The 18,365-nt window shown below is 46.5% G+C and overlaps 1 protein-coding gene across 1 annotated transcript; it reads right to left on the bottom strand.

Annotated features, from left to right (window-relative positions):
- Positions 1 to 1,704: 1,704 nt before the first annotated feature.
- On the bottom strand, positions 1,705 to 16,799 carry ccdc33 (coiled-coil domain containing 33). Its single transcript, XM_090233382.1, has 7 exons — positions 16,604 to 16,799; positions 13,939 to 14,027; positions 13,704 to 13,835; positions 3,971 to 4,061; positions 3,406 to 3,524; positions 2,177 to 2,506; positions 1,705 to 1,862 (listed from the first exon to the last, which is right to left on the bottom strand). Exons 1-7 carry the CDS (start codon positions 16,773 to 16,775, stop codon positions 1,797 to 1,799), a joined length of 999 nt encoding a protein of 332 aa, XP_090089508.1. The 5' UTR covers positions 16,776 to 16,799; the 3' UTR covers positions 1,705 to 1,796.
- Positions 16,800 to 18,365: the final 1,566 nt, after the last annotated feature.

Raw genomic sequence — 18,365 nt, 5'->3', positions numbered from 1 at the left:
GGATGTGCAAGTAGAAATACTGACAAAAGAGAAGAAAGAAACAAAACAAATATGGGGATGAGGTAGGCTGGTTGGGCTATTTACAGATGGGCTGCTCGGTAAGCTGATGCTTAAAGTTAGTGAGGGAGATGTACGTCTCCAACTTCAGTGATTTTTGCAGTTTGTTCCAGTCACTGGCAGCAGAGAACTGGAAGGAAAGGCGGCCAAAGGTTGTGTTGGCTTTGGGGATGACCCGTGAAATATACCTGCTGTAGTGCGTGCTACGGGTGGGTGTTGGTATGGTGACCAGTGAACTGAGATAAGGCGGGGCTGAGATAGATTTGATGTCTTCACTATTATTCTACAATGTAGAAAATCGTAAAAATGAAGAAGAGTAGCTGTGTCAAAACTTTTGACTGGTAACGTATGTTACATCATTTTGGTTTGTGGCGGCACACAAAAGCCTCCTCACAGCAGCCGGTGACATCAGAGTATCACAGAGGAGATGGTGACATCATGAAGCCTCCTCACAGCAGCCGGTGACATCAGAGTATCACAGAGGAGATGGTGACATCATGAAGCCTCCTCACAGCAGCCGGTGACATCAGAGTATCACAGAGGAGATGGTGACATCATGAAGCCTCCTCACAGCAGCCGGTGACATCAGAGTATCACAGAGGAGATGGTGACATCATGACGCCTCCTCACAGCAGCCGGTGACATCATGAAGCCTCCTCACAGCAGCCGGTGACATCAGAGTATCACAGAGGAGATGGTGACATCATGAAGCCTCCTCACAGCAGCCGGTGACATCAGAGTATCACAGAGGAGATGGTGACATCATGAAGCCTCCTCACAGCAGCCGGTGACATCAGAGTATCACAGAGGAGATGGTGACATCATGAAGCCTCCTCACAGCAGCCGGTGACATGATGAAGCCTCCTCACAGCAGCCGGTGACATGATGAAGCCTCCTCACAGCAGCCGGTGACATCAGAGTATCACAGAGGACATGGTGACATCATGAAGCCTCCTCACAGCAGCCGGTGACATCAGAGTATCACAGAGGAGATGGTGACATCATGAAGCCTCCTCACAGCAGCCGGTGACATCAGAGTATCACAGAGGAGATGGTGACATCATGAAGCCTCCTCACATCAGCCGGTGACATCATGAAGCCTCCTCACAGCAGCCGGTGACATCATGACGCCTCCTCACAGCAGCCGGTGACATCAGAGTATCACAGAGGAGATGGTGACATCATGACGCCTCCTCACAGCAGCCGGTGACATCAGAGTATCACAGAGGAGATGGTGACATCATGAAGCCTCCTCACAGCAGCCGGTGACATCAGAGTATCACAGAGGAGAAAGATTAAACTCAAATACTGTTTTAATAGACTAGTAAATATCTGTCACAACTGTCCACGTAAACATCAGACAAAACAAAACATACAACTGATTTAACAAAAATGAAATATACTTGTATTTTTTGGAAAATGTTTATTATCTAATAACTAAAAAACAAAATACATTTTCAGGAAAATGAATGACTTTGTCCTGGGGTGTTAGCTGGGTATCAGGTCTGTATATTGAGTAGGTCAGGTAGCCGAGAGGTCAGGGTTAGAGGTCAAACTCTTCTGATGGACACATACACACAGGTAGCCGAGAGGTCGGGGTTAGAGGTCAGACTCTTCTGAAGGAGACAGACACACAGGTAGCCGAGGGGTCGGGGGTTAGAGGTCAGACTCTTCTGAAGGCGACAGACACACAGGTAGCCAGGTAGTCAGGGGTTAGAGGTCATGTATGGGAGGTAGGGTCACTTCTTCACCGTCTTCAGCTCTCTTTGTCGGGTACGCTCCAGCACAGAATCTGACACACTCTTCTGAAGGAGACAGACACAAAGGTAGCAGGGAGGTCAGAGGTTAGAGGTCAGACTCTTCTGAAGGAGACAGACACACAGGTAGCAGGGAGGTCGGGGGTTAGAGGTCAGACTCTTCTGAAGGAGACAGACACACAGGTAGCAGGGAAGTCAGAGGTCAGACTCTTCTGAAGGAGACAGACACACAGGTAGCAGGGAGGTCAGAGGTTAGAGGTCACACTCTTCTGAAGGAGACAGATAATATGGAACATCCAAGTCAGCTACTGCATGTAGGTACTGACCAGGGGTAGATCATGGACCAGGGGTAGATCATGGACCAGGGGTAGATCATGGGCGATGGTGGATGACGTGCGATCCAAACCGTAGATGTGTTCACTGAGTCTGGTCAGCATGTCTTGTTTCTGTCTGCCCCATCGCTTAGAGTTATCTTCCAGCTGACACACACACACCCACACACACACAGACAGACAAGTCTTCAGTGTGTTTGTGTGTGTGTCTGTCTGTTTGTGTGTGCCTGTGCGTGTCTGTATCTGTGCGTGTCTGTGCATGTCAGAGACAGGTAGTACCTGTTTCTCAAGTGTTCGTACTCTGGTCTCTGCCTTCTCCAGCTTACTGAGCAGACTCAGCCTCTCTCTGTCTGGGAACACCTGCCGAGGGAGAGAATTACAGAGAGGAGAGTCTCCACGTTATGGCAGTCTAGTGTTTGTGTGTCTCTCTGTGTCTGTGTGTCTCTCTCTGTGTGTGTGTGCGTCTCTGTGTGTGTGTGTGTGTCTGTCTCTCTGTCTGTCTGTCTGTCTGTCTGTCTGTCTGTCTGTCTGTCTGTGTGTGTGTGTGTGTGTCTCTCTGTGTCTGTGTGTCTCTCTCTGTGTGTGTGTGTCTCTGTGTGTGTGTCTCTCTGTGTGTGTGTGTGTGTGTCTGTCTCTCTGTCTATCTGTCTGTCTGTCTGTCTGTGTGTGTGTGTGTGTGTCTCTGTGTGTGTGTGTGTCTCTCTCTCTGTGTGTGTGTGTCTCTGTGTGTGTGTCTCTGTGTGTCTCTGTGTGTGTGTCTCTGTGTGTGTGTCTCTGTGTGTGTGTGTTTCTCTGTGTGTGTGTGTGTGTGTGTGTCTCTGTGTGTGTGTGTGTGTCTCTCTGTGTGTGTCTCTGTGTGTGTGTGTGTGTCTCTCTGTGTGTGTGTGTCTCTGTGTGTGTGTGTGTGTGTCTCTCTGTGTGTGTGTGTCTCTGTGTGTGTGTGTGTGTGTCTCTCTGTGTGTGTGTGTGTGTCTCTGTGTGTGTGTGTGTGTCTCTCTGTGTGTGTGTGTGTGTCTCTGTGTGTGTGTCTCTCTGTCGTGTGTGTGTGTGTATGTGTCTCTCTGTCGTGTGTGTGTGTGTGTGTCTCTCTGTCGTGTGTGTGTGTGTGTGTGTCTCTCTGTCGTGTGTGTGTGTGTCTCTCTGTCGTGTGTGTGTGTGTGTCTCTCTGTCATGTGTGTGTGTGTGTGTGTGTGTGTGTGTGTGTGTGTGTGTGTGTGTGTGTCTCTCTGTCGTGTGTGTGTGTGTGTGTGTGTATTAACCTGTGCAGGCTGTATGATGATGGCAGCTTGTGGAGGTTGGGAATGTATCTTGTCCAGTTCTCCTCTGAGTCGACTGTTCTCTGCTGCTGTCGCTATCTCCTTCCTGTTATCCTCCTCGCCTGACAGACAGACAGACAGACAGACAGACAGACAGACAGACACGGCACAGATGTGTCTCAGCTATTAGTACTGCTGAGGCCTCAGAGTACATTCAGAGATTTAGTATCTGTCCAAATCAGATCAGCTTTTGGTTTTCCTAATGGGCTTGATATGTTGATGGACAACAGGTGACACACTCCTGTCTCACCTGTTGGTTTCATCTTCTTCATCATCTTCCTCTCTGAAAACACTCCTGTCTCACCTGTTGGTTTCATCTTCTTCATCATCTTCCTCTCTGAAAACACTCCTGTCTCACCTGTTGGTTTCATCTTCTTCATCAACTTCCTCTCTGAAAACACTCCTGTCTCACCTGTTGGTTTCATCATCATCTTCCTCTCTGAAAACACTCCTGTCTCACCTGTTGGTTTCATCATCATCTTCCTCTCTGAAAACACTCCTGTCTCACCTGTTGGTTTCATCTTCATCTTCCTCTCTGCATTGTCCTTGCTCTTCTCTGCCAGTGTGTTGTCCAGAAGCTTCTCCATCTTCTCAATGATCTGTAACAGGAGGGTGATCAGATATAGAGGTGGTTGATGAGGGTTCATGTGATCAGATATAGAGGTGGTTGATGAGGGTTCATGTGATCAGATATCGAGGTGGTTGATGAGGGTTCATGTGATCAGATATAGAGGTGGTTGATGAGGGTTCATGTGATCAGATATAGAGGTGGTTGATGAGGGTTCATGTGATCAGATATAGAGGTGGTTGATGAGGGTTCATGTGATCAGATATCGAGGTGGTTTATGAGGGTTCATGTGATCAGATATAGAGGTGGTTGATGAGGGTTCATGTGATCAGATATAGAGGTGGTTGATGAGGGTTCATTTGATCAGATATAGAGGTGGTTGATGAGGGTTCATGTGATCAGGGAGAGGGGCCACTATGGGGAAGGGAGAGGGGCCACTATGGGGAAGGGAGAGGGGCCACTATGGGGAAGGGAGAGGGGCCACTATGGGGAAGGGAGAGGGGCCACTATAGGGAAGGGAGAGGGGCCACTATGGGGAAGGGAGAGGGGACACTATAGGGAAGGGAGAGGGGACACTATGGGGAAGGGAGAGGGGACACTATAGGGAAGGGAAAGGGGACACTATGAGGAAGGGAGAGGGGACACTATGGGGAAGGGATATGGGACACTATGGGGAAGGGAGAGGGGACACTATGGGGAAGGTAGAGGGGCCACTATGGGGAAGGGAGAGGGGACACTATGGGGAAGGGAGAGGGGCCACTATAGGGAAGGGAGAGGGGACACTATGGGGAAGGGAGAGGGGACACTATGGGGAAGGGAGAGGGGCCACTATAGGGAAGGGAGAGGGGACACTATGGGGAAGGGATATGGGACACTATGGGGAAGGGAGAGGGGACACTATGGGGAAGGTAGAGGGGCCACTATAGGGAAGGGAGAGGGGACACTATGGGGAAGGGAGAGGGGACACTATGGGGAAGGGAGAGGGGACACTATGGGGAAGGGAGAGGGGGCACTATGGGGAAGGGAGAGGGGACACTATAGGTTTTGACTATACAAAACATTAGGAACCCCTTCTTGATACAGAGTTGCGCCCCCCCCCCCCCCACACACACACAAAGAAACAGGGCTACGTTCCAGAACACATAGAAACAGGGCTACGTTCCAGAACACAAAGAAACAGGGCTACGTTCCAGAACACAAAGAAACAGGGCTACGTTCCAGAACACAAAGAAACAGGGCTACGTTCCAGAACACAAAGAACCAGGGCTACGTTCCAGAACACAAAGAAACAGGGCTACGTTCCAGAACACGAAGAAACAGGGCTACGTTCCAGAACACAAAGAAACAGGGCTACGTTCCAGAACACAAAGAAACAGGGCTAAGTTCCAGAACACAAAGAAACAGAACACAAGGTTGACTAAGAAAATAAATACAGAACCTTACAGACACATTGTGTGTGATGTTTAACTGTATTTTTGCATACAATCCTTTTCTACGTTGATGGGTATTATTCTTTCTGTTTGTCGTTTTCACTTTTTTAATGATAAAAAATGCATAGTTCTATACTATTTATTTGCAAGCTAAACTCTGTCCTCAAATAAAGGTTCATTTCAAAGCTAGCTATCATCCTGCCATGATTCGTTAGCTAGCTGTATTGAAAGGACCGGAAAGATAGCCGGCCTGACACGTTTATCCGGGCTACTTGTTTCTCAACCTGGGATGACAGACAGTGGCGGTCGGTGGAGTTTAAAATGAGGGAGAATTTGTTTATTTTATTTTTTTATGAGCATGCCTTATTTCTATTACAGCATATTGGATGACTGTCATTCATATTCCATTCACCCAGCTCATTGTTATCATCGATAGGTTTAGGCTACTACATGATACTAGAATGTTCCCTGTACCCATCATGAGGTTGCTACAACCTAGTAGGTACACACAGGTCGATAGGATTTTGAGTGATCAAGGTGACAGACAGTGACACATTCAATACCTCCTTGTACACTCTGGCCTGCATCTAGCTGATCTAGGGTGTAATCATTAGTCCAACAGTTGCAAATGAGAGTTTCTATTGGTCGAATTCAGGTGTGTTTATCCCCGTGTCGTTCCGTTTGCTTCTGATTTAAGAAATGTTTTTCAAACAGAATCGGCAGAATGAATACACCCCTGATCACCCGCACACACAGCTCACTTTCATAGCAGCCACATACAAACAGCATGATCAGTTTGCTCGTTGTATATATAATTCCTTTTCGCTAGTATCTATACACTCTCCTCTGACCAGCAAAACCTTCATATCCTAACCGCTTCAAACAACCTACATTGTTGTCATCATATTAATGTGCACATCATTGGTTAGAGGACAATTTGTAGAAAACAGCTACATTTGTAAGTTTTTTTTATCAAGTGGGTCACCAACGCCGTAAGCATCAGTGTTTGTTAATTACTTCCATCGATAGCACGCATCAACATCAATAGAACAGGGGGAAACGTTTGTGGTGTAGCAATGTTTAAACTATTCAAAGACCACACGGAAACTTCGAATAACCTGTACATGGTTGGTTAGAGGAGGACTTGTATAAGGCTTCTATTAAATATTTTTGGAATGTTGGATGTAGATTTTGGGAGGCAGCCATCATGGAAAAGTGGAGTGGGTCGAGAGTTCCATCATGGAAAAGGAAACAAAACACTTTTTCTCTTTGTTAACTTCAAGGAATCACGACCCTTCTTAGAATATCATTAACCATTGATACCATTATCACCGACAGGGCTGTAGTGGAGCGGGTCGAGAGTTTCAAGTTCTTTGGCGTCCACATCACCAACGGACTATCATGGTCCAAACATACCAAGACAGTCGTGAACAGGGCACGAGAGAACCTTCTCCCCCTCAGGAGACTGAAAAGATTTGGCATGGGTCCCCAGATCCTCAAAAGGTTCTACAGCTGCACCATCGAGAGCATCCTGACCGGTTGCATCACCGCCTGGTACGGCAACTGCTCGGCATCTGACCGTAAGGTGCTACAGAGGGTAGTGCGAATGGCCCAGTACATCACTGGGGCCAAACTTCCTGCCATCCAGGACCTATATACTAGGCAGTGCTAGGCAGTATACTATATACTAGGCAGTATACTAGGCAGTGTCAGAGGAAACTACATAAAATTGTCAGAGACTCCAGTCACCCAAGTCAGACTTTTCTCTCTGCTAGCGCATGGCAAGCGGTACCGGAGCACCAAGTCTAGGACCAAGAGGCTCCTCAACAGCTTCTACCCTCAAGCCATAAGACTGCTGAACAATTAATAAAATCGCCACCGGACAATTTACACTGACCCCCCCTTTTTTTTGTAAACTGCTGCTACTCTCTGTTTGTTATCTATGCATAGTCACTTCACCCCTACCTAGATGCACAGATTACCTCAACTAGCCTGTAGCCCTCCACACTGACACGGTACTGGTGCCCCCTGTATATAGCCTCCACACTGACTCTGTACTGGTGCCCCCTGTATATAGCCTCCACACTGACTCGGTACTGGTGCCCCCTGTATATAGCCTCCACACTGACTCTGTACCGTAATACCCTGTATATAGCCTCCACATTGACTCTGTACTGGTGCCCCTCTGTATATAGCCTCCACACTGACTCTGTACCGGTACCCCCTGTATATAGCCTCCACATTGACTCTGTACCGGTACCCCCTGTATATAGCCTCCACATTGACTCTGTACCGGTACCCCCTGTATATAGCCTCTACACTGACTCTGTACCGGTACCCCCTGTATATAGCCTCCACACTGACTCGGTACTGGTGCCCCCAGTATATAGCCTCCACATTGACTCTGTACCGGTGCCCCCTGTATATAGCCTCCACATTGACTCCGTACCGGTACTTCCTGTATATAGCCTCCACATTGACTCTGTACCGGTACCCCCTGTATATAGCCTCCACACTGACTCGGTACTGGTGCCCCCAGTATATAGCCTCCACATTGACTCTGTACCGGTGCCCCCTGTATATAGCCTCCACATTGACTCCGTACCGGTACCCCCTGTATATAGCCTCCACACTGACTCCGTACCGGTACCCCCTGTATATAGCCTCCACACTGACTCGGTACTGGTGCCCCCTGTATATAGCCTCCACATTGACTCCGTACTGGTGCCCCCCTGTATATAGCCTCCACACTGACTCGGTACTGGTGCCCCCCTGTATATAGCCTCATTATTGAGGTTCTTTTTGAGGTTCTTAATGTGTTACTTTTATCATTACTTTTTATTTTAGTCCGCTTGGTAAATATTTTCTTAACTCTTTCTTGAACTGCACTGTTGGTTAATTAAGGGCTTGTAAGTATTTCACAGTACAGTCTACACACTATTCATCATCTCACGGTGAGGTTTGTGTCTACGCTTGTTGTATTCGACGCATGTGACTAAATAAAGTTTGATTTGATTGATTTGTACATCGTAGAAAATAGTGTAAAATATTCAGGCATTCAGAAAGTATTCAGACCCGTGACTTACGTTACATCCTTATTCTAAAATTGGTTAAATCGTCCCCCCCCCCCCCCCCCCCTCATCAATCTACACACAATACCCCACAATGACAAAGCAAAAACAGGTTTTTATAAATTTTTGCAAATTTATAAAAAAAATCGGAAATACCTTATTTACATAAGTATTCAGAGCCTTGGCTATGAGATTCAAAACTGAGCTCAGGTGCATCCTGTTTCCATTTATCATCCTTGAGATGTTTCTACAACTTGATTGGAGTCCACTTGTGGAAAATTCAATTGATTGGACATGATTTGGAAAGGCACACACCTGTCTATATAAGGTCCCACAGTTGACAGTGTATGTCAGACCAAAAACCAAGCCATGAGGTCAAAGGAATTGTCCCTAGAGCCCCGAGACAGGATTGAGTCGAGGCACATATCCTGGGATGGGTACCAAAACATTTCTGCAGCATTGAATGGGCCCAAGAACACAGTGGCCTCCATCATTCTTAAATAATAGTTTTTAATGAGGCTAGGGGACAACTTCCGGTGAAACTGGAGGGCGAGCAATTCAAATAAATAATTATACAGATTATGGATATTAAACATTTAGGTACATATAAGTGTTTTATATACATTTAGGTATAAACTGTATAAGTGTCTTATATCGGCTGATAGCTAAAATTCTTGTTAATCTAACTGCAATAGCTATTACAGCAAAACCATGCCATGCGATTGTTTGAGGACGGCGCCCCACATCAAAATATTTTTCCACCGGCACAGGTTTCATACATTCACAAATAACAATTAAATATTCACTTACTTTTTGAAAATCTTTCTCTGATTTGTCATCCAAAGGGTCCCAGCTACAACATGTAGTGTCGTTTTGTTAGATAAAATCCTTCTTTATATCCCAAAAAGTCTGTTTAGTTGGCTCCATCGATTTGAGCAATCCACTCGTTCAACATACAGAGAAAGGAATCTGAAAATCTACCCCTAAACTTTGTTTCAACAAGTCAAAATACATTTCTATCCACTCCTCAGATACCCTAAAATGTCATCAAACTAGAACATTTCTTACAGAAAGAAGTATGTTCAATAGGAAACCGATTTTAGCAGGTGCGTCCTGTCTTCATGGCGCACGCCAACACGAATTTCCAAGACCGTGCCCCTGTAATATAACTGATATTTCTTATTCGTTTTTGAAGTTACAAGCCTGAAACCTTGAACATAGACTGCCGACACCCTGTGGAAGCCATAGGAATTGCATTGAGGGAGCTAATTTTCAATATGACCTTTTACTTGCGTTTCTAAGATGATGGTCTCTCTCTCAAAAAAATTCAGGTTGGTTTTTCTTTGGATTTTCTCCTTCCATATCTATTGTGTTATATTCTCCTACATTATTTTACGATTTCTACAAACGTCAAAGTGTTTTCTTTCGAATGGTACCAATTATATGAATCCTGGCAACAGGCAGTTTACTTTGGGCACGTCGTTTAGACAGGATGTGGAGAAAAAAGGGGCCTAGCCCATGGAAGAAGTTTGGAACCACCTGGCCAAACCGAGCAATTGGGGGAGAAGAACTTTGGTCAGGGAGGTGACCAAGAACCCGATGGTCACTCTGACGGAGCTCCAGAGTTTCTCTGTGGTGATGGAAGAACATTCCAGAAGGACAACCATCTCTGCAGCACTCCACCAATCAGGCCTTTATGGTAGAGTGGCCAGACGGGAAACCACTCCTCAGTAAAAGGCACCACAGCCCACTTGTAGGGATCTCAAGTATGATCATTGGAAACAGGATGTGCCTGAACTCAATTTCTCATATCAAAAGGTCTGAATACTTATGTAATTAGGTATTTCAGTTTTTAAAAATGTTAAAACATTTGCTAAAATTTCTAAAAACTGTTTTTTAGTTTCGTCATTATAGGGTATTGTGTATAGATTGATGAGACTTTTAAAAAAATGTGGGAAAAGTCAGGGTTCTTCTTTCAGAATGAACCGTATACATATATACATTTTGAATTTATTAAACCTAACCCTAACTTATGATGGCCAAGTTTGATGCGTTGCTCCACCAGACCATTTTGGTGGAAGGGTCTGGGAATGACATTAGGTGTAATGTGACTAATGACATCACTTTAGAGCGTTTTCCAATTCTCCGACCCTACGCGTCACCCTTTAATGACATCACTTTAGAGCGTTTTCCAATTCTCCGACCCTACGCGTCACCCTTTAATGACATCACTTTAGAGCGTTTTCCAATTCTCCGACCCTACATGTCACCCTCTATAAATGGTTTGATCATATATTTATATGATATATTCATATTTACAGTGCCTTGCGAAGGTATTCGGCCCCCTTGAACTTTGCGACCTTTTGCCACATTTCAGGCTTCAAACATAAAGATATAAAACTGTATTTTTTTATGAAGAATCAACAACAAGTGGGACACAATCATGAAGTGGAACGACATTTATTGGATATTTCAAACTTTTTTAACAAATCAAAAACTGAAAAATTGGGCGTGCAAAATTATTCAGCCCCTTTACTTTCAGTGCAGCAAACTCTCTCCAGAAGTTCAGTGAGGATCTCTGAATGATCCAATGTGGACCTAAATGACTAATGATGATAAATACAATCCACCTGTGTGTAATCAAGTCTCCGTATAAATGCACCTGCACTGTGATAGTCTCAGAGGTCCGTTAAAAGCGAAGAGAGCATCATGAAGAACAAGGAACACACCAGGCAGGTCCGAGATACTGTTGTGAAGAAGTTTAAAGCCGGATTTGGATACAAAAAGATTTCCCAAGCTTTAAACATCCCAAGGAGCACTGTGCAAGCGATAATATTGAAATGGAAGGAGTATCAGACCACTGCAAATCTACCAAGACCTGGCCGTCCCTCTAAACTTTCAGCTCATACAAGGAGAAGACTGATCAGAGATGCAGCCAAGAGGCCCATGATCACTCTGGATGAACTGCAGAGATCTACAGCTGAGGTGGGAGACTCTGTCCATAGGACAACAATCAGTCGTATATTGCACAAATCTGGCCTTTATGGAAGAGTGGCAAGAACAAAGCCATTTCTTAAAGATATCCATAAAAAGTGTCGTTTAAAGTTTGCCACAAGCCACCTGGGAGACACACCAAACATGTGGAAGAAGGTGCTCTGGTCAGATGAAACCAAAATTGAACTTTTTGGCAACAATGCAAAACGTTATGTTTGGCGTAAAAGCAACACCCTGAACACATCATCCCCACTGTCAAACATGGTGGTGGCAGCATCATGGTTTGGGCCTGCTTTTCTTCAGCAGGGACAGGGAAGATGGTTAAAATTGATGGGAAGATGGATGGAGCCAAATACAGGACCATTCTGGAAGAAAACCTGATGGAGTCTGCAAAAGACCTGAGACTGGGACGGAGATTTGTCTTCCAACAAGACAATGATCCAAAACATAAAGCAAAATCTACAATGGAATGGTTAAAAAATAAACATATCCAGGTGTTAGAATGGCCAAGTCAAAGTCCAGACCTGAATCCAATCGAGAATCTGTGGAAAGAACTGAAAACTGCTGTTCACAAATGCTCTCCATCCAACCTCACTGAGCTCGAGCTGTTTTGCAAGGAGGAATGGGAAAAAATGTCAGTCTCTCGATGTGCAAAACTGATAGAGACATACAGCTGTAATCGCAGCAAAAGGTGGCGCTACAAAGTATTAACTTAAAGGGGCTGAATAATGTTGCACGCCCAATTTTTCAGTTTTTGATTTGTTAAAAAAGTTTAAAAAAATCCAATAAATGTCGTTCCACTTCATGATTGTGTCCCACTTGTTGTTGATTCTTCACAAAAAAAATACAGTTTTATATCTTTATGTTTGAAGCCTGAAATGTGGCAAAAGGTTGTAAAGTTCAAGGGGGCCGAATACTTTCGCAAGGCACTGTACCTTGTCAGCTCAGATGGTTCAATCTAGCAACTTTTCGGTTACTGGCCCAACGCTCTAACCACTAGGCTACCTGCAGCTTTCTTGATATCTCAGTCGACCGGACGGATTGTTGTCCTATGGACTGAGTCTCCCACCTCAGCTGTAGATCTCTGCAGTTCATCCAGAGTGATCATGGACCTCTTGGCTGCATCTCTGATCAGTCTTCTCCTTGTATGAGCTGAAAGTTTAGAGGGACGGCCAGGTCTTGGTAGATTTGCAGTGGTCTGATACTCCTTCCATTTCAATATTATCGCTTGCACAGTGCTCCTTGGGATGTTTAAAGCTTGTGAAATCTTTTTGTATCCAAATCCGGCTTTAAACTTCTTCACAACAGTATCTCAGACCTGCCTGGTGTGTTCCTTGTTCTTCATGATGCTCTCTGCGCTTTTAACGGACCTCTGAGACTATCACAGTGCAGGTGCATTTATACGGAGACTTGATTACACACAGGTGGATTGTATTTATCATCATTAGTCATTTAGGTCAACATTGGATAATTCAGAGATCCTCACTGAACTTCTGGAGAGAGTTTGCTGCACTGAAAGTAAAGGGGCTGAATAATTTTGCACGCCCAATTTTTCAGTTTTTGATTTGTTAAAAAAGTTTGAAATATCCAATAAATGTCGTTCCACTTCATGATTGTGTCCCACTTGTTGTTGATTCTTCACAAAAAAATACAGTTTTATATCTTTATGTTTGAAGCCTGAAATGTGGCAAAAGGTCGCAAAGTTCAAGGGGGCCGAATACTTTCGCAAGGCACTGTAAAAATCTGTTGTTCTAACCCTGAACAAAGGGCAGAACCCACTGTTCCCCGGTAGGCCGTCATTGTAAATAATAACTTGTTCTTAACTGACTTGCCTATTTAAATAAAAAAGCAGAGCAACGCCTTTTCATGGACAGACCTCTCCCCATTTTAGTAACCATTAAGTCTATACGTTTGGCTTGCTATCTAGGGTGACGCTCATAACGGTGACCTGCAGTCTTGGAGACAGTCCTGTGGTATCGCTGTAGGGTCAGGGGTCAGGGGTTGTTTAACGGTGGCCTCCAGGCCTGCAGCCTTGGAGACAGTCCTGTGGTATCGCTGAAGGGTCAGGGGTCAGGGGTTAGGTACCTTCTCCTGCTGTTTAACGGTGGCCTACAGGCTTGCAGTCTTGGAGACAGTCCTGTGGTATCGCTGTAGGGTCAGGGGTCAGGGGTTAGGTACCTTCTCCTGCTGTTTAACGGTGGCCTCCAGGCTTGCAGTCTTGGAGACAGTCCATTGGTATCGCTGTAGGACGGTCTGTTGCTGCTGGTGAGCTCTCTGGAGACGCAGCAACTCCTTTTCACTGTCATTCTTCTGGAAGGTGGAGAGGATGTCAACAACAGAGCCATGAGGGTTTCTTACATAAGGTGACAGCTGGACAGAGTTTAGAGTTGTGTGTGTCTGTGTGTCTGCTCACCCTGATCAGATCATTCTGTAGCTGTTGTATCTTGTCTCTCTGAGCTGAAGCCTTGCTGCTCTCACTGGCCAGCTTAAACTTCAGAGAGGCTGGAGGTACACACACACAACACAATCTGTCAACACACACACACACACACACACACACACACACACACACACACACACACACACACACACACACACACACACACACACACACTAATGGGGATCCATAATAAACCCCAGGAAGAGTAGCTGCTGCCTTGGCAGGAACTAATGTGGATCCAAAATAAACCCCAGGAAGAGTAGCTGCAGCCTTGGCAGGAACTAATGGGGATCCATAATAAACCCCAGGAAGAGTAGCTGCTGCCTTGGCAGGAACTGATGGGGATCCATAATAAACCCCAGGAAGAGTAGCTGCTGCCTTGGCAGGAACTAATGGGGATCCGTAATAAACCCCAGGAAGAGTAGCTGCTGCCTTGGCAGGAACTAATGGGGATCCGTAATAAACCCCAGGAAGAGTAGCTGCTGCCTTGGCAGGAACTAATGGGGATCCATAATAAACCCCAGGAAGAGTAGCTGCTGCCTTGGCAGGAACTAATGGGGATCCATAATAAACCCCAGGAAGAGTAGCTGCTGCCTCGGCAGGAACTAATGGGGATCCATAATAAACCCCAGGAAGAGTAGCTGCTGCCTCGGCAGGAACTAATGGGGATCCATAATAAACCCCAGGAAGAGTAGCTGCTGCCTCGGCAGGAACTAATGGGGATCCATAATAAACCCCAGGAAGAATAGCTGCTGCCTTGGCAGGAACTAATGGGGATCCTTAATAAACCCCAGGAAGAGTAGCTGCTGCCTCAGCAGGAACTAATGGGGATCCATAATAAACCCCAGGAAGAATAGCTGCTGCCTTGGCAGGAACTAATGGGGATCCGTAATAAACCCCAGGAAGAGTAGATGGTGCCTTGGCAGGAACTAATGGGGATCCATAATAAACCCCAGGAAGAGTAGCTGCTGCCTCGGCAGGAACTAATGGGGATCCATAATAAACTCCAGGAAGAGTAGCTGCTGCCTTGACAGGAACTAATGGGGATCCATAATAAACCCCAGGAAGAGTAGCTGCTGCCTTGACAGGAACTAATGGGGATCCATAATAAACCCCAGGAAGAGTAGCTGCTGCCTTGACAGGAACTAATGGGGATCCATAATAAACCCCAGGAAGAGTAGCTGCTGTCTTGGCAGGAACTAATGGGGATCCGTAATAAACTCATAAACGAAAACAGAGAGATTTTAGATCGTTAGAACACATTTACCCAAAGACACAAAAATCACCTGAATGGATTTCTGTAAATATGTAAATACCACGGGAGTTCTCTTACATTTGGGAACTTCACAGTCCTATTGATCAAACAACCATGACAAGGTGGGATATCTTCACATCAACAACAACAACAACAACACCAACAACTAATGACAGACATAACTAGATGAGCTCAAATCGAATAGGGAACATTAGATGAACGTTTTCAGCTAGTTGGCCGTCAACATTGAATCAAATCAAAGTTTATTGGTCATAATTGAAGGGGAGTAGCAGCCCGCTCGTCATTCTGCAGCTATAGATATTCTGATTGGCTGTTCGTTTCAGATCTGGAAAGGAGTTAAAAAGCTGTCAGTTCCACGTTAACATTCAAACTGAGTTTCTGCTGAGTCAGAGCAGAACAACAGGACATCTCCAAATCTGCTGTTTGATCTGAAGTATCCGTTTCAAAGGCTTCCTAAAGCCGGACAGATTTCAACTAAATGTCAAGACTGAGAAGCACATTACAAAAATACTGAGTAAATCCTTATTATCTAAGCCCACTGACTGAACAATTGACTGACTGCTACGCAAACTACTTCCCTATGTATGGGCACAAATATAGCGCACTATACAGGGAATAGGGTGCCATTTGGGATAGGGGATAGAGCTGGTGTTTGTGCTTTGATGGCCTTAGACGGTCTTTTGAAGCATCCCTCAGTGAAGTGTGTGTGTGTGTGTGTGTGTGTGTGTGTGTGTGTGTGTGTGTGTGTGTGTGTGTGTGTGGACTTCCAGTCAGTCGTCCTTTGGTTACAGACTGTCCTTCAGATGATAAGCACAGCGGCTGGCCATCCCTTATCAAAACCCAGGCCCAGACGTGTGTGTGTGTGTGTGTGTGTGTGTGTGTGTGTGTGTGTGTGTGTGTGTGTGTGTGTGTGTGGTTGTGTGTGTGTGTGTGTGTGTGGGTGTGTGTGTGTGTGCGTGCGTGCGTGCGTGCGTGTGTGTGTGCGTGCGTGCGTGTGTGAGAGTGCACACCCATATCCTCAGTGAGCTTATCAGAGCCCTGACAGGATAATAAGGATTAGCAACAACAGACAGACCCACAGAGGATCAGTTTACCTCACAACTTCAGGAAAAAAATTAAACTTAACAACTTCTCAAGAAATGAACCTGTCTGCTGCCATGACAACCAGAAGTTATTGAGACGGTAAACTTTCTTGGCTCCCACATCAATAATTATACGAGGCCATTTCCTGTACATTGGGACCAGTTGCTGGACTGAACCATGTGGAAAGATTATATCCAAGTGCAGAGGGAAGTTGGGGTCAGCGTGATATTGTGATGCTTGTGCGTTTACATGGTATTATTATGTAAAAAAAGGGTGTACCTATCCGGTCAGCGATCTCTGCCTTGGTCATGACGTCTACATCAGTATCGTCCAATAGGTGGCGCCCTAGGTCCTGGTGCAGCGTGAGATCACTGCGGAGTTGGCTGTTGTCCGTCCCCAAGGTTACCACCTGGGTCCTCAGGGCTATGATGTCCTCCGCCATTTTACGCATCGCTGTCCGGTAGTTCTCCACTTCCTAGGGGGCAGAGAAACAGGCAGGGGGGGGGGGGGGGGACAGAGAAACAGGCAGGGGGGGACAGAGAAACAGGCAGGGGGGAGGGGGGGGACAGAGAAACAGGCAGGGGGGGGACAGAGAAACAGGCAGGGGGGGGGACAGAGAAACAGGCAGGGGGGGGGGACAGAGAAACAGGCAGGGGGGGACAGAGAAACAGGCAGGGGGGGGACAGAGAAACAGGCAGGGGGGGGGACAGAGAAACAGGCAGGGGGGGGACAGAGAAACAGGCAGGGGGGACAGAGAAACAGGCAGGGGGGGGACAGAGAAACAGGCAGGGGGGGGGGGACAGAGAAACAGGCAGGGGGGGACAGAGAAACAGGCAGGGGTGGGCAGAGAAACAGGCAGGGGGGGGACAGAGAAACAGGCAGGAGTGGGCAGAGAAACAGGCAGGGGGAGTCAGAGAAACAGGCAGGGGGGGACAGAGAAACAGGCAGGGGGGGACAAAGAAACAGGCAGGGGGGGGACAGAGAAACAGGCAGGGGGGGGACAGAGAAACAGGCAGGGGTGGGCAGAGAAACAGGCAGGGGGGGGACAGAGAAACAGGCAAGGGGGACAGAGAAACAGGCAGGGGGGACAGAGAAACAGGCAGGGGGGGACAGAGAAACAGGCAGGGGTGGGCAGAGAAACAGGCAGGGGGGGGACAGAGAAACAGGCAAGGGGGACAGAGAAACAGACAGGGGGGACAGAGAAACAGGCAGGAGGGGGACAGAGAAACAGGCAGGGGGGGGACAGAGAAACAGGCAGGGAGGACAGAGAAACAGGCAGGGAGGGGGGACAGAGAAACAGGCAGGGGGGGACAGAGAAACAGGCAGGGGTGGGCAGAGAAACAGGCAGGGGGGGGACAGAGAAACAGGCAAGGGGGACAGAGAAACAGGCAGGGGGGACAGATAAACAGGCAGGAGGGGGACAGAGAAACAGGCAGGGGGGGACAGAGAAACAGGCAGGGAGGACAGAGAAACAGGCAGGGAGGGGGGACAGAGAAACAGGCAGGGGGGGACAGAGGTATAGTAGCAGGGATGACACCAACTCATCATAACGTTCAGATACTGTGATGTCAGCACGGGTCTTCGCCATATTCCGGTCATCTATATATACTGAACAAAAGTATAAACGCAACAGGTAAAGTGTTGGTCCCATGTTTCATGAGCTGAAATAATAGATCCCAGAAATGTTCCATACACACAAAAAGCTTATTTCTTACAACGCTCTAACCATTAGGCTACCCTGCTACCCCAGTTGCATCGTTAGGAGCTAGTTACATTGTTAGGAGCTAGTTAGCTTAGCTAGTTGCATTGTTAGGATCTAGTTAGCTTAGCTAGTTCTATTGTTAGGAGCTAGTTACATTGTTAGGAGCTAGTTAGCTTAGCTAGTTACATTGTTAGGAGCTAGTTAGCTTAGCTAGTTGCATTGTTAGGAGCTAGTTACATTGTTAGGAGCTAGTTAACTTAGCTAGTTGCATTGTTAGGAGCTAGTTACATTGTTAGGAGCTAGTTAGCTTAGCTAGTTGCATTGTTAGGATCTAGTTGG

Source organism: Oncorhynchus mykiss, chromosome 4 (genome assembly GCF_057628025.1).
Source record: "Oncorhynchus mykiss isolate SJ-2025 chromosome 4, ASM5762802v1, whole genome shotgun sequence".
Taxonomy (NCBI): domain Eukaryota; kingdom Metazoa; phylum Chordata; class Actinopteri; order Salmoniformes; family Salmonidae; genus Oncorhynchus; species Oncorhynchus mykiss.
Note: the sequence above shows the minus strand (reverse complement) of the source record. Positions and strands in the feature narration are given on the sequence as shown.

Bases quoted from the DNA above. Each gene is read 5' to 3' on its own strand.
- ccdc33 (XM_090233382.1), bottom strand. From the start codon at position 16,775: ATGCGTAAAATGGCGGAGGACATCATAGCCCTGAGGACCCAGGTGGTA. The intron at 3,525-3,970 runs GTGAGACAGGAG...TCTGTCTGTCAG, and splicing joins GATGAAGATGAAACCAACAG to GCGAGGAGGATAACAGGAAG. The intron at 2,507-3,405 runs GTTAATACACAC...CTCCCTCGGCAG, and splicing joins TCATCATACAGCCTGCACAG to GTGTTCCCAGACAGAGAGAG.